Source organism: Physella acuta, unplaced genomic scaffold (genome assembly GCF_028476545.2).
Source record: "Physella acuta isolate Inbredline_101_S28 unplaced genomic scaffold, ASM2847654v3 ptg000411l, whole genome shotgun sequence".
Lineage (NCBI taxonomy): Eukaryota > Metazoa > Mollusca > Gastropoda > Physidae > Physella > Physella acuta.
In genome coordinates, this window is record NW_026731930.1 from 74,604 (window position 1) to 90,297 (window position 15,694).

The 15,694-nt window shown below is 36.2% G+C and overlaps 1 protein-coding gene across 1 annotated transcript in view; it reads left to right on the top strand.

Annotated features, from left to right (window-relative positions):
* Positions 1-1,025: 1,025 nt before the first annotated feature.
* LOC131942545 (uncharacterized) overlaps positions 1,026-15,694 on the top strand; it is a 123,349-nt gene continuing 108,680 nt past the window's right edge. Inside the window, exons 1-2 of the mRNA XM_059302443.1 lie at positions 1,026-1,395; positions 1,977-2,696. Of these exons, the coding sequence (XP_059158426.1) occupies positions 1,291-1,395; positions 1,977-2,696 (825 nt within the window). The 5' untranslated portion in view covers positions 1,026-1,290. The remainder of the gene's footprint in view (positions 1,396-1,976; positions 2,697-15,694) is intronic.

The following is a 15,694-nucleotide window of genomic DNA, read 5'->3' on the forward strand; positions in this document are numbered from 1 at the left end:
CATGTAAGTAAAAGATCTAATTTTCTACCTTCTGTTAAATTTTGAGTAATTTCCGTTGACGGGAAGTACTAATTTACGCTATTTCCGATTTCTCAAAAACGCATCTAAATTTATAAAGTACTAATAATATTGCGCACCATTATGAACATCTTTATTCGGCGTTCGCTTGGTGTGCAATGCTTTTTTCTATGAGATTCTATTTTATTTTTAAAAGTTTATGTATTTAAAATGGATTAAAAATCATAACTATATCCCGAGTTCCCATCCCTTGTTGTTTTATATAAGAATATTCGAGAAAGTTTAGGGGAGATCACTCCCGGTTTATTTTTAAATCATTGTCGTAATACGACACTTTGAGAACTGACAAGAAAAAAAAAGGGGGGAGGGGTGGGGGCGTCGTCAATAAGTGCTTACGCATACTTAAGTAAGATTTTTCTAGACCTCCAATCGAAATAGGAGAACTCTACTTCAGGCTCCGTGGACCGCCATTTAGAATACAAAACTGCAGCTAAAATTAGCTTTTAAGTTTTTTAACCCATTTTGGCGCCCCTAAAGTCGGCGCCCGGGGATATATGTACCCCCAACCCCCCGTCGCTACGCCTCTGGTCACCAGTGTAACCAGATATGACACGTGAGATCGAGAGGTGGGGGAGGGGGGGGGTAGCTCGATTATTCTGCCACTATTTGAACTTATTTATGAGTAGGTGCTCAGGTATTTGGCTTACCCCCCCCCCCCTCTCAATTCATAAACTGAGGAGTAGTTAGGAAGTATTTAAGACATTTTGCTAAAGCGGGTTGTGGGGGGGGGGGGGGGAGGATGGCCAATAGTAAGAACCTAAAGTTTAAAAAATGTTCAAATTTCTATTCCGTCAGGGGTGCAGCTGGTGTGTTGAGCGCAGGGGGTAGGGGGTAGGGGGAGGTAGTGCCCACCCCCACCAGACAGAGACCTGAAACACTGACACAAACACATACACCTACTAAGCCACTTGTTCTGTGTTATGGTACTCTATAGACTAGTATAGACCTACCTGCGTACTGTTAGATCGATCGACGTTTGATTCTGTGCTGGCTAAACATAGATCCTTTGCTCAAATTATTCGTCATAGCTATACATAGAAACAGTACCGTGATTACCTTTAAAAGTTGACGCCTGTTGCATCATAAGCTGTTTCGGCGATACGGGTTATGCTAGGGTTTATTTGTTTTAATTGAATAAATTTGAAGAAGCAGAAAGTAAATACTCTTGCTGTACGGCTGGCCTAATACTACTAATATAGTTCTTAGTGAAACATGGCGGGAAACAAACACAAAATGGAATTTGTTCCAATGTCAAAAATAATGAAAACAACAACGTTTCGGGATTTGAGGTGTTCTGACTGGGTAGCAACAGAAAAGGTGAGTGTTTAAAAAATGTTTTTAGTTGAAATATTTCAGTTTGTTTGATGAAACACTAAAATGGATTAGTTTTATTTGTATTTGTAAAACTGTGTTATTCAGCTTCTTAAGTAGCTTCAGTAAACGTGAAAAAAAAACATTTGTTTTTCTTCGTTCTTAATTTTAGTGTTGGAAGCGATCCCCTCCAACACAATTCAGCTTACGTGACAATTGGTTATTAGCCATTGAGGTCATTGACTCCGATTTCAGCCTGCTTTTCTTTTTGCAATTGTTATTATAGCCTTTATCAGACCAAGAAAGAACAAACTACAAGGCAGCAGAGTTGTTTGATTTTTGAGTTGTCTCTCCTAGAAGAGTGGCTGTCCCCTACTAAAGAGTCTCATCTGCCCGAGGGTTCGAACTCGAGACTTTTCGGTATAGCAACTATAAGATTTACCGACTCGATCACGCCCACCCCTTTTGTTTAATTTAAAGTACACACTTTTGCTAAATTGTTGGTATATATATATATATATATATATATATATATATATATATATATATATATATATATATATATATAAACCTATATACTCATACAGATTCATGGAGCCAGTTTTCAGTTTTTCACAAACGATGGTATCAACATCCACATGGCAAGTCGCAGAAGGGTGCTTGACGGAGAAAAGTCTTTCCAAAAATGTGACTTGGTAGAATTCCATAGTCGTTATCATGGACATGTGAACCGACTTTTCTCTTTGATCGGGGAAGACTCCCGATGGACAGTATACACAGATAGAAGTAGAAGAAGTTGTGATGCCGATGATGACAGGGACAATGATGGAGGTAACTTAATCGGAGAAGGTGCGAAATGTTGCGAGCTTAAGATTATTGGTAAGGTCATTGATGGAAATAACGGAATTGTGGATTATGTCACAACTGATCATCGATTAGGTACTGATGTAATCTCCTCTGAACATGACATTTCAACAAATGAGACACACGATGACATAGAGCTACGTGTATATGGCGAGTTGTACGGCGGTGGAGGAGTACACGAAAACGTGAGCTCAGCTCTTCAGAAAGAGATTATTTACAGCGACGAGTTTCGATTTTACGTTTTCGCAATTTCGATCAACCGGAAGTGGTTAAACGTGACGGAGTTGAATGACTTGTGCAAACAGGCGGGGTTTCCGTACTACGCTACTCCCGTCTGCGAGCCCAAGGCCACGGTGAAAGAGCTCGTCTGCTGGTTGACCGAAAGCGGCTTCATGACAAGTAAGTCGAGGTTCACAGACAAGGATGGTGATGCGAACACGAGGGTGGCCGGAAAGAACCGCAACGGAAAAAAGCGCAACGGAAAAAAGCGCAAATCAAAAAGCGCAACGGAAATAAGCGCACACGGAAAAAAGCGCAAAGAGAAAAAAGCGCACACAGAAAAAAGCGCAAAGAGAAAAAAGCGCAAACGGAAAAAAGCGCAAAGAGAAAAAGCGCACACAGAAAAAAGCGCAAACAGAAAAAAGCGCAAACGGAAAAAAGCGCAAAGAGAAAAAAGCGCAAACGGAAAAAAGCGCAAAGAGAAAAAAGCGCAAACAGAAAAAAGCGCAAAGAGAAAAAAGCGCACACAGAAAAAAGCGCAAACAGAAAAAAGCGCAAACGGAAAAAAGCGCAAAGAGAAAAAAGCGCAAACGGAAAAAAGCGCATACAGAAAAAAGCGCACACGGAAAAAAGCGCAAACGGAAAAAAGCGCAAACGGAAAAAAGCGCAAACAGAAAAAAGCGCAAACGGAAAAAAGCGCAAACAGAAAAAAGCGCACACAGAAAAAAGCGCAAACAGAAAAAAGCGCAAACGGAAAAAAGCGCAAACAGAAAAAAGCGCACACAGAAAAAAGCGCAAACGGAAAAAAGCGCAAACAGAAACAGAAAAATGCGCAACCAGAAAAAACACAACGAAAAATGTGCAAAAGAGAAATTTAGCACAAAGACCATATGGACTAGATGACACATTTATACATGACTGTTAGGGCTGCTGTGAGAGTGTCGTGTTTGATCACGTGATCTACTACCATTTAAAGCGTACCACTACCATCTGCATTCCCATCACCACGATACAGGCGATAATCACTTTACACAATGCCTATTATTTTCTTGGTCAATAATTATTCAACTACTATTATCGTATAAACATAAAACTATCGACATTACACGAAGTATTCGACATTACACGAAGTATCTTTCACATTCTCCCGTCCGAACTACCTAGCTTGCATACTATAACAACCCGTTCCTATGGCAAAACTTCACTCTCTTTCATCCGCGTCATCAAACATGCATTCGTCATATCTCTCGTAACAACATTCATTCGCACCAAAATAACAATTTTGTATTTAATATTTTTTCACATCATGACGCACCTACCTACCTACCTACTACCCACCTACCCACCTACCTACCTACCTACCTACCTAACTACCCACTTACCCACCTACCCACCTACCCGCCTACATACTTACCAAACTACCCACCAAAAAAGTATCAGCGAAGTTCGTAAGTTTCGTAAACTGTACTAGACATCTTTTTTAAAATGAAATTTCATTGACATCATTGACATATGTTACATATATGTTACATTTTGCGACAACCTTAATTAGTGCGTTGGGCTTGTATGAAAACTCACTTCGAACTAACTCAATTACATGCTATTGCTATTTATTTTAACATTATACGGTAAGCGTCACCCAACTGTTGTGATGTGAGTCGAGGACAGGTTCGACAATAAACCAACACGAAAGTACGAAAGAGACAAAGATTGCCTATTAGAGAATGGACCCCTTAACTTTCCTAACCCCACCATTTATTATACCCTACCTAACCTCTAAATTTACTGCGCTAAATGTCACTTCCCTCCCAATCGTTCCTATTCTACAGAATTGTGTATACTATTTATTTACATTCTTTAATCTCAATATAACTAAAATAGACTTTTGTTTGAAGGGTAATGAAAACATGTAAACAAAAGGGACGCTACTCTAAATCTATGCGAATACTTATACGCAGTGTGGGTGGGTGGATGGATGTGTGGGTGGGTGGATGGATGTGTGGGTGGGTGGGTGGGTGGATGGGTGGGTGGATGTGTGGATGGGTGGGTGGATGTGTGGGTGGGTGGGTGGATGTGTCGGTGGGTGGATGGATGTGTGGGTGGGTGGATGGATGGGTGTGTGGGTGGGTAGATGGATGTGTGGCAGAGTAGTACGCTTTAAATGGTAGTAGATCACGTGATCAAACACGACATTCTCACAGCAGCCCTAACAGTCATGTATAAATGTGTCATCTAGTCCATATGGTCTTTGTGCTAAATTTCTCTTTTGCACATTTTTCGTTGTGTTTTTTCTGGTTGCGCATTTTTCTGTTTCTGTTTGCGCTTTTTTCCGTTTGCGCTTTTTTATGTGTGCGCTTTTTTCTGTTTGCGCTTTTTTCCGTTTGCGCTTTTTTCTGTTTGCGCTTTTTTCTGTGTGCGCTTTTTTCTGTTTGCGCTTTTTTCCGTTTGCGCTTTTTTCTGTTTGCGCTTTTTTCCGTTTGCGCTTTTTTCCGTTTGCGCTTTTTTCCGTGTGCGCTTTTTTCTGTTTGCGCTTTTTTCCGTTTGCGCTTTTTTCTCTTTGCGCTTTTTTCCGTTTGCGCTTTTTTCTGTTTGCGCTTTTTTCTGTGTGCGCTTTTTCTCTTTGCGCTTTTTTCTGTGTGCGCTTTTTTCTCTTTGCGCTTTTTTCCGTGTGCGCTTTTTTCTCTTTGCGCTTTTTTCCGTTTGCGCTTTTTTCTGTTTGCGCTTTTTTCTGTGTGCGCTTTTTTCTCTTTGCGCTTTTTTCTGTGTGCGCTTTTTTCTCTTTGCGCTTTTTTCCGTGTGCGCTTATTTCCGTTGCGCTTTTTGATTTGCGCTTTTTTCCGTTGCGCTTTTTTCCGTTGCGGTTCTTTCTGTGAACCACTTAGGATAATATGTACAGAGAGTGGATGATCTAAACCAGGGGTTCCCAACCCTGTGCACGCGGGCGCCATGGCGCCCGCTGAACGATTCGTATGTGCCCGCCTCTAACTATTCGACAGAGACAGAATTTTTTTCATAAGCATTTATTTGAAACTCTTAAAATAATCAGCCCATATTAAAGCAATGTTATGTTCTATAATTTATTAGTGGAAATACACAGTTATTATACGATGGGGTGATCTTAAATTAAGTAAATGAATATTAATTTGAAATGGCATTCTAAACGAGCATGTCACAATTACTTCCCATTTATTTTCTACTGTATTAATGGGAAATAATTCACAGACACAAAACCGATTCCTAACTTTTTAAATCAAAATTAAATAGTAGAAAAAAAAGAAAAATATGCTCACACATTATTCAAGATATAGTAAATCAAATTTCAAATATTATTAAATGTTAAAACAATGAAAGCTGATCTTGAATGCTTTATTAATGCTATTGATACATTTAGAAAACGAATATTGCGTGCTTATTAAATGTTGCTTTTCGTGACAAGAATATTATTCAGATGATTAATGTTGTGTGGTTTTCTATTTTTCTTTAGGCTAAAAATATTACCATTTAAAATGTCACCTGTTCGAAATAATGAAAAATAATGTGTCTTCCAAAAGAACGAAGATAAGATGGTACAAAGGTAATGCTAACTGTAAGGCACATGTTGTCTCTAGTCATCAGGTTACTGTCATATATGTGATGCATATATTGACCCGTCCATTCAGCGACATGATGTAGGCTAACAACCTTACACACACGTGGAAAAAACACAAACACTCTATTTTCTAAGCTTGTCAAGATATAGTAATTTTTAGAAACATAAACTATAACGATACAAAATTAAATTAGACAATACATATTTATGTTATTATTCATCAAAAGTTTTCAGGTGTAGACTAATAGGACGTATTGATTCACAAAAACACAATTATAAACTGCTCTTAAGTATTTATTGAAACCCAGGAAATGTTTTGTTATGTTGGGTTTCTCATACGGATTTTGGTTTCTTTTTTTCTATTTTTTTTTTACACAATGTCTGGTTTATTATTTATACATGTTTGGCTTCTCAAAATTTAAACCAGTGGTCTCCAAACTTTTTCGGTCCGTGAGGTCCTCTCATCTGGCCAGCGAAGATCTTTCTCCAGAAATTTTAAAACAATTTCAAAATGAAAGATGCAGCACAAAGACCAGTCTTTCAGCTGTTTGAGCCAGCCAATATGTTGGCTCTTGTAAAAGACCATAACTACTGTTGTCTACAAATGGAGGAAAACTTTTTGCAGAGCATTGGCCTAAAAGAGATGTCAGATACATCTTTTAGAAAAGAAAACAAGGGGAGCAAAGCGCCAACAAATTGTGGGCTAAGGAGAGACTAAAGAGGATTCAGTCTTCTAACTTTGGACGCATATGTAAGGCAACAGAAAAACAAATTTAAATAACTTAGTTAAAGTCTTAATGTATAAACGGGATATTAGTTCGCCTGCTCTAATGCATGGTCAAAAAAATAATTGAAGCTGTTGCTCTTAAGAAATTTCAATTTCTTGAAACCTATCCAGTATTTATAAATTAAAAATAAACAGTTAGGCTAAGAAAGGTTTGTTGTTTTTGATATTAACCTAAAAATTCGTGTCGCCACCTAGTGAAAAGTCTAGGATACTTTCGTTTGTATCTATGTGCAACTGGTCATTGCATAGCGCCTAATGGAAATCGGGAGTTCCGATGAGTGAGTGCAGATGGCAGCTAACTCTATATACTCATACTATGCTTAGATGGTAGATTTTCCAATATATTACATAGATCATGTCAGATCATGTTATGATGGGCCAGTCTTTTCTACCTTGGGATGACAAAAAAATTACATAACCAGTAAAACATGAATTGCAGTTTTATAAGTGTAAGGGGCTTTGCACACATTAAATATGACAATCGAGGGTTAATCCAGTTAATCAATAACACACACATACGTCAAAACAATCGTTTGGCATTACAGATAACCATAAACAAATACGATAGTAAACGTGTATAATTTGAATTCTCTCCCTTGAGTGTTTCACAATAGGCTTTAGGAAAAGTGGTTGAGACCATCCCAACTTCGGCAAAATTTGGAAAGTTGTTGAGTACTCAAAGACCTAACATTTGTTAAAATGTGTAGTCGAGAGGCTCTGTGGCTGGTACCCCGACAAAAGAGCGCACGACAAAAGAGAGCAGACAGTATAGCGCAGACAAATGAGCGCCGACATAACCCGATATTTTTGTGGATGTTATAAATGTATGACGCCTTAAGTTAATCATTACCATAGTTGGATATTTGGACAAAGTACACGTGGTCAAAGTCTCGCTGTGATCAAACTTCAGCGTACCATATTGTCATGTATAGTTGATGTGCATGTGATTTAGGCCCCAATAAGTCAGTACACGTGCATGTCCAAAGTTCGTTTTTAGCCTAAAGTCTACGTTAACATCAAAATAATTAAAAATTAACCTAAAAAACTAATACATGTCCCTATCATTATTTTTATAAGCAACCAACTACATAACATATTTGCTAAGATGTTCACATTGTGTAAGATACCACGTGTCCTCATGTCCGTCGTTCGTAGTTCAGTATTTTATGTTAACTAATTAGTTGTTTGATTATGTAACTTCTTAAGCCTGGGCCAATTTTTCTTTGATAAAAAACGTGTTGAAGACGGAGCTGAGTACATGTCTGGACATTCCCCACAGTTGACTGTGGTTGAGGTCGGGACATAGGTATGATCGTTTAGCTGCTATTTCTATTATAAGTTATTATAATATTAGGTGATCTTAATGAATATTAATTTGATTTGGCATTTTAAAAGAGTATATCACAATTACTTCCCATTAACTTGTTTAAATGACTCACGGGAAGCGACTCACAAATAAAAACCCGATTCACAACTAAAGAAATTAATTACAAAGAACAAAAAAAAAAAATAGAAAATAGTGCCCAAGCATTAATTAAGATCTAATAACACATTTTAAAACTATTATTAAATGCCTAAAAAAAAAGTTATGTTCAATGTTTTATTAATGCTATTGATGCATTTAGAAAAAGAAAAACATGTGCTTATTTTATGTTACATTCAGAGACAAGCAAATTATTTAGTCTAAGCACTACTTAGTTAATTGTAGTGCTTTGATGCCTACACATATACATTTTCTTTAAAATAGCTAGCTGTTATTAACTGATGTTTATACGTCTACTTTCAAATATTATGAGGCTGTTGCATTTAGCCATATACAAGTAAATGAGAAATATAATGTGTCTTCTTAACTCAGTTGAAGGGGTCGGCGTGGTCGAGTCGGTAAAGCTCATGGTTGCTAAACTGAAAATTCTCGAGTTCGAACCCTCTGGCAGATGAGGCTCGTTAGCTGGGGACAGCCACTCTTCTAGGAGAGACAACTACAAAATTAAACAACTGCTGCCTTGTAGTTTGTTCTTGGTTGGACAAAGGCTATGGAAGCAAATCCAAAAAGAAAAACAGGCTGAAATCGGAGTCAATGCAATGGCGCATAGGAGGCGTGGTTGAGTCGGCAAAAAGCTCATGGTTGATAAATTCGAACAAAGTCTCGAGTTCAAACCCACTGGCAGATAAATCTTGATCCCCTTCAACACTAATAATTAAGAACGAAGAAGAAGAAGAAGAAGAGAAAAGAACAGATATACGATTTAACATAGGTAATGCTAACCGAAAGACATCAGTTGTTTTTTTTTTAGATAAATCGATATACTGGGATAAATGGAGGGGGATATTTATCTATGGCCACTAGGGGACTGTCTGTTGTGTGATGCACATATTGACCCGTGCATTCAGCGACCTGATGTAGGGTCGCTAACAACCTTACACACACGGGGAAAAAAACACCAAAAATACTATTTTTCTTAGCTGGTCAATATATTTTAACATTTTATAAACATGAATTACAATAATAATTAAAAAAAAAAACAACTACACAACAATATTAAGTTCATTATTTATCAAAAGTATTCAGGTGTAGACTTGTAGTACGTATCGATTCACAAAAATTCATTTAGAAGCTGCTCTTAAGTATTTAGTGAAACCCAGGAAATATTTTCCTATGGCGGGTTTCTCATCCGGATTTTAGTTTTTTTCTTTTTTTTTTCTTCGGAGACAATTTCTCGGTTATTATTCATTCCTGTTGTCAACTTATTGCATTGGCTTATCATGCTTTAAACAATTAAAACTAAAACAACCAAGTATTTTATTATAAACTAAACTTTCACTTATCTAAACATAAACTGTATCCAATAATTTAATTAATCGGTTTAAAAAAGTTTTATCTAAAAGAAAAAAAAAAGTGTTTGTTTTCTTCTTTTAATCGAACGATCGCTCCACGTATTCAGACTCTTTTTAGCAGCTTCAACAAAACTAGACAAAGTACAATAGCAAGGGTCACGTTGACTTCAGCAGTAGCACCGTGTTACTGGTAAAACTCACTCCGTACATCCGAGTTGTTCACTATTTGGTTATACAGATTGTCATACAGTACGAAATGGTGTCAAAGCTGATTGCTCTTACCAATTAAAATAATAATCGACTATGTTAATCCAGTCTTGTCATATTTTACGTAGTGTTACATTACGTAGTATCTTAACATCGACCAACGACAAACTCTATGTAATAAAATCAGAGCAACATAAATATTATTTTAAATGTACTAGTAGAAATTTTTTTTAAAACGCATGGTGCATATATTTGTGATTGGTTTAATTGATAGAAAATAAAGTAGTAGAAACTATTTTTTTTTTAATTTGCTGCCTATCGCATGCATGTGTTGTTCTATTTATAGATGTCTACATAAATGTTTACTTCGGGCTGCCTTTGTATTGTGTAATAGTTTATTTCATTTTCAAATCAAAAACATGAAGCTAACGTTTACAATTCAGTACTTGTAGTATCTAGCATTTTTAATTTTGAATACATGCTTTTTAATACGTTTAAAAGAATCAGTGCAATAAACTCATACTAATGTATGCCAAAACAATTCCACTATCATTTTAAAATAAACAGTCAAAGGGACAAAACAGCAGAAATACCGCGTAACTCGATGAAGTTCAATTGTCCTCCCCTACCTATTACAAAAAAGGAATTACATTAAATACTACCACTGATAAGATATACTTACAATGTATCAAAATATAGCATCATACATCATATTTTTGATTATTTGCTTATGATAATGCGAATGTACACACAGTGGCGTAGCCAGGATCGTCTCAAGGGAGGGGGGGTCCAATTTTTACCCGGGGACAAATTTCGATTTGCACCCCCCCCCTCGCACTTTTGATTTGCACCCCCCCCTCATGCTTTTTATATATACCGAGGGGTCTAAGGGGGGTTATGACCCCCCCCTAACCCCCCCCCCCCCCCGCCACTGTGTAACATACTTATGACTAAATTATATGGCTTAAAAATAACGTAACTAAATATTAGCAGTACATAAGGCCAACTATTACTCACTCACTAGAACATCCCTCGCTCAATTCACTGCTCTAATTGAATGATCACGATACACGTTTTATCTTCTGTACCCATTTATTTCACTGACTTTACTTATATTTAATGTAATCTTTGATGTGTTTATATAGTTGTATACACTGTAGTTTTGTTTTCATTTTACCCATGGAGATATATATTTACAAATAATAATTACTTCCCTTTGTTTACCAACTAATTTCAAGGTTTATAGGGGAGACAATACAAATCGGTATCAATTAGCTAGCCAAACAAAAATACGAAATTAACTAGTTAAAACAACACACAATATTTCAAAATTCAAATTGCCTACTTTCTACAATAAATGTGTGCAAAGACCTTACTAAAGAAAACATTTTTTTTAGTTACTTTAATCTTAAATCGGGTTGTGTTTGCAAATTATGAAAGTCATGTAAATATATTATTATATTTTAAAATAAAGACAATAAACCCGGTTTAACTTACGCTAATTCTATCAGATGACTGTCTACAATTTTTTTAATACACATTTTAAGAAAAAAACATAGCCACAAACACAATACTTAGAGTTTTTAAATAACTACGAGAGTTGATGCTATCATGCATAGACCTTATGGAAGAAAAAAATAAAAGTTTGAGTTAAATAGGTTTGTGTTAGCAAATTTTGAAAGTCATGTAAATATAGTATTGTATCTTACAATAAAGGCAATAAAGACGATTTAATAAAATATCCAATAGCTCTTTTGCCGTGTAGGCTACATTTTTTTTAAAATTAAACTTTTAAGAAAAAAACATAGCCACAAATACAATACTTAGAGTTTTTAAATAATTAAGAGAATATTGCAGTTGATGCTATCATGTTTATATTCAACTTCCTACATCATATACAGATCAGAGCCAACAGATGGGGGAAGTGATCAACAAAGTATTTTACGACCCTCACCTTTCACGTGCTATTCTCGAAGTTTTTTGTTTTTTTTATGCAAGTAACTTAGCTTAGATTCCGAAGACGTTTAAAATAGTAATAGCAGCAACATATATTTTATACAATCATGAAAGCAAGCTGGCCGAGAGGATTTTGTTACTGTAACAGGAAATTAATATGTGCACTTTGATATTAGTTCGAGAATGTATTCTGCCTGTAAGTTGATAATAGAAGAAAATTATGTGGAAATATTTCTCAGGCTTTTCAGTGTTTTATCATAAACATGACTGGTGTATTACCCATACATCGACCCCTACACTTACATTCACAACTTTACAGCTACAAAAACATTAATTACATCTTTGTTTTCACTATTTTCTACATTTACAACCTCAATTGTATCTACATCAACCCCTACACTTAAATCTACAACTACATTTACACCTTAATTCGATTTTTAAAATTTCAGCATATTTACTTGCATGTTAAGACATTATCTGTATATGTGGGGATGTGATTATATTACGGGTCACTCACTATCGTATGTGAAAAAAAAAACAACAAAAAACAAGCCATTTCTTTTGTCATTGTAAATTTAGAAATGTAGATATACACAATAATTCGGGTGTCTTTAACAGTAGCATAATATAACCATACTGTGATTTTTTTAGCCCAATTTCCATTCTGTAGAATTGCGTTTATTAACCCGTCATTTCTGGATGGATGGATGAATGTATGGATGTGTGTCCGCAGCTTTAAGTCGTATCTCCTCCTCAACGAAGCAATATCGATGACTAGTTACAAAAACAATTATGTTAAACAAGTTACGAGGATGAACATAGGCCATAAAAATTCCGGGTTTCTTTCATGGATTTCTCAGAAAAGCCAAAAAACCTAGAAAAAATTCAGTTTTTGGCCCATATCTCGGCAACCAGACCACTTAGCGACTTGAAACATGTACCAATCGATTCCTGCTATAATTTAGAACAATATTGCCGAAGAAAGTTTCAAAAATATCCTTTCGTTTGGTCACAAAAATGTTTTTGAATTAATTAAAATTTGGACCGAATTTGTAGGCATTTTATGCAACCACACCACACGCGTCATCACGTTCAATAGCTGCGCCATCACGTTCAATGGCTGCGACATCACGATCGGTAGCTAGGCGCGCAATGGTTTTTAGTCATGTTACTCTATTGTAAATAAAACATGTAAAATACTGAATTTTTTTTTTATAAAAAACGTTTTAATAACTAACCAATGGTTTTACTAACCCTGCTCTTGATTTACGCTACGACAGAGCTATTTTTAGATAACATAAGGAAAATGCGCTAAAATTGTCACTAGACTTTTTTTAATTACTTGTTTTATTTAAGAAGAATTATTTAGCAAACAATTTACACTATGGATAAACAACAATAGCTTAAACGTTTAATTTACATATCTTTGAAATCTACATGAAATAAGTACAAGCTGTTAGGATTCTAAATGTATCAAAAGCATTTATTCACCGTTCAATGATAGCAAAGTATGCTTAAATACATTATAATAAACTAATTAATGTCAAAGGATCATACATAGAATGAATGTATTATTTTTTTTAAATATGTTTTGTTTTTAATCTATTAGTCAGATTATGTGTCTTTGAGTTGTCTCCCGTTCTTTGTTTTGAAAAATTAATATGGGAAGTAATTGTGAAATGCTCGTTTAAAATACCAAATCAAAATAATATATATTTATTTTAGAGCACCCACTATTAAAAAAAATACATAAAAAATTATTGCCTAAAGATGAGTTAATGAAGATAGTTGGACGTTTTCTATGCTGTGTGGATTGTGTTTAGTTCAGAAATCGAAGGGTTCCTGGCTTGCATTGTAATGACCAAGTTATTACTAGTTACTTGCGATAAACATATAATTAATACACACGGAATGGTATGTGTAAAAAGATACACACACACTGTAGACCTATCTGTTTGTATTGGTGTATAGCCTGGCACAGTGTGTAAGATCAAACACATATCCATTTTAAAACATGTTATAATGTTGCTTTATTTGCACACTAAAAAAACTTCTATTCTCTCTTACCCTACTATACACAACTTAGACCATCTCAACTAGCTCTATTCTCTCTTACCCTACTATACACAACTTATACCATCTCAACTAATCTTCTATTCTCTCTTAACCTACTATACACAACTTACACCATCTCAACTAGCTCCTAATAATATCCGGTCTCTATGCTGATTTTACGTGCTTTCTTCACATACATATACAACACCGCTACTGTTTCAAATCCAATGCTTTCTTCACATAAATATACAACACTGCCACTGTTACTAATCAAATGCTTTCTTCACATAAATATACAACACTGCTACTGTTACTAATCCAATGCTTTCTTCACATAAATATACAGCACTGCTAATGTTACTAATCCAATGCTTTCTTCACAATGCTTTCAACACTGCTACTGTTACTAATCCAATGCTTTCTTCACATAAATATACAACACTGCTACTGTTACTAATCCAATGCTTTCTTCACATAAATATACAACACTGCTACTGTTACTAATCCAATGCTTTCTTCACATAAATATACAGCACTGCTAATGTTACTAATCCAATGCTTTCTTCACAATGCTTTCAACACTGCTACTGTTACTAATCCAATGCTTTCTTCACATAAATATACAACACTGCTACTGTTACTAATCCAATGCTTTCTTCACATAAATATACAACACTGCTACTGTTACTAATCATTTGTTTGAAATGTGTTTAAATGTTAGTAACATTTCTAGCATCGAATTACAAAACAAAATAGTGATTATAGTAATTTAAGTCTACTTTACTATTAGTCTTGTTGAGCAATGTAAGTGTTAAATTGTTTTGTTTTTTTCTTCTGAAAGTTTTAGTAGTGGAAGTAATTACCTATTTAATTAACAATGCAAGTATATTGAATAAATTGGAAACAAATTGAATAAAGCACGCATATGCCTTTAAAAGTATAAACATAATTCGTGTGACATTGCTTGCTAAAAATGAGATAGTTCAAATGTAAAAATCGCCACTGCTATTTTTTTTCGAAACTGTGTTGCCGGGGCGCGGGTTTGTCGACACTACCGCTCAGACGCCCTATGGGCGTGCTGTATAAAAGCATTGAGTGCACGTTAATCACCCTCCGTAATAGGGAGGTTGAATACCTTTTGGCGACCGCCTACCGACGTCGCAGGGGTTACTGGTTACACTAGGTAGCCGGATGCAACCCCTGGTTCGGTTTAAATCATCTAACGTAGAGGCCCCCGTGTCCCTAGTGTAGGGTGTTCTTGTGCTTTGTGTCATCTTTCCCTGCTGCAGTTTGATCGTTGAATAAGTAGTACCCATGCAGGACCTGCAATCAACGGATCCCTTGTACTCAGATAGCCGCTGGCCATCTCGAGGCGACCAACTTTTACTACTGCTGATGCGCTGGAAGACACCCCTTATTCGATTTAGTAATTGATTTTAGAGGTCCTCTGTATTCCTAGTGGATTGCGCTCATTAAAACGAATATAGGCGCCTTAGTGTTCATGTGGGAGCCCGGGGTGCATCGAATTACACGACCGCCGGTTGATGCGCCTCTGCAATTTGCCCGCGAATTAAGTGGTGACCCTGACCTTCTGCGCCGGACACCCAATCAACAGACCCCGGATGCTCTGATAGCCGCTGGAAAACTCTGGGTGGCAAACCACACGGCCTTACTGCTGGGGCCCCGACATCCGAAATGAAATAAAAATGTAATGGCAGAAACCTTCCTAAATGTCAGAGTTTCTTTCAGGTACATTTCTAGAAAAATGTCTGGGGAAAAAAACACTGCTATGC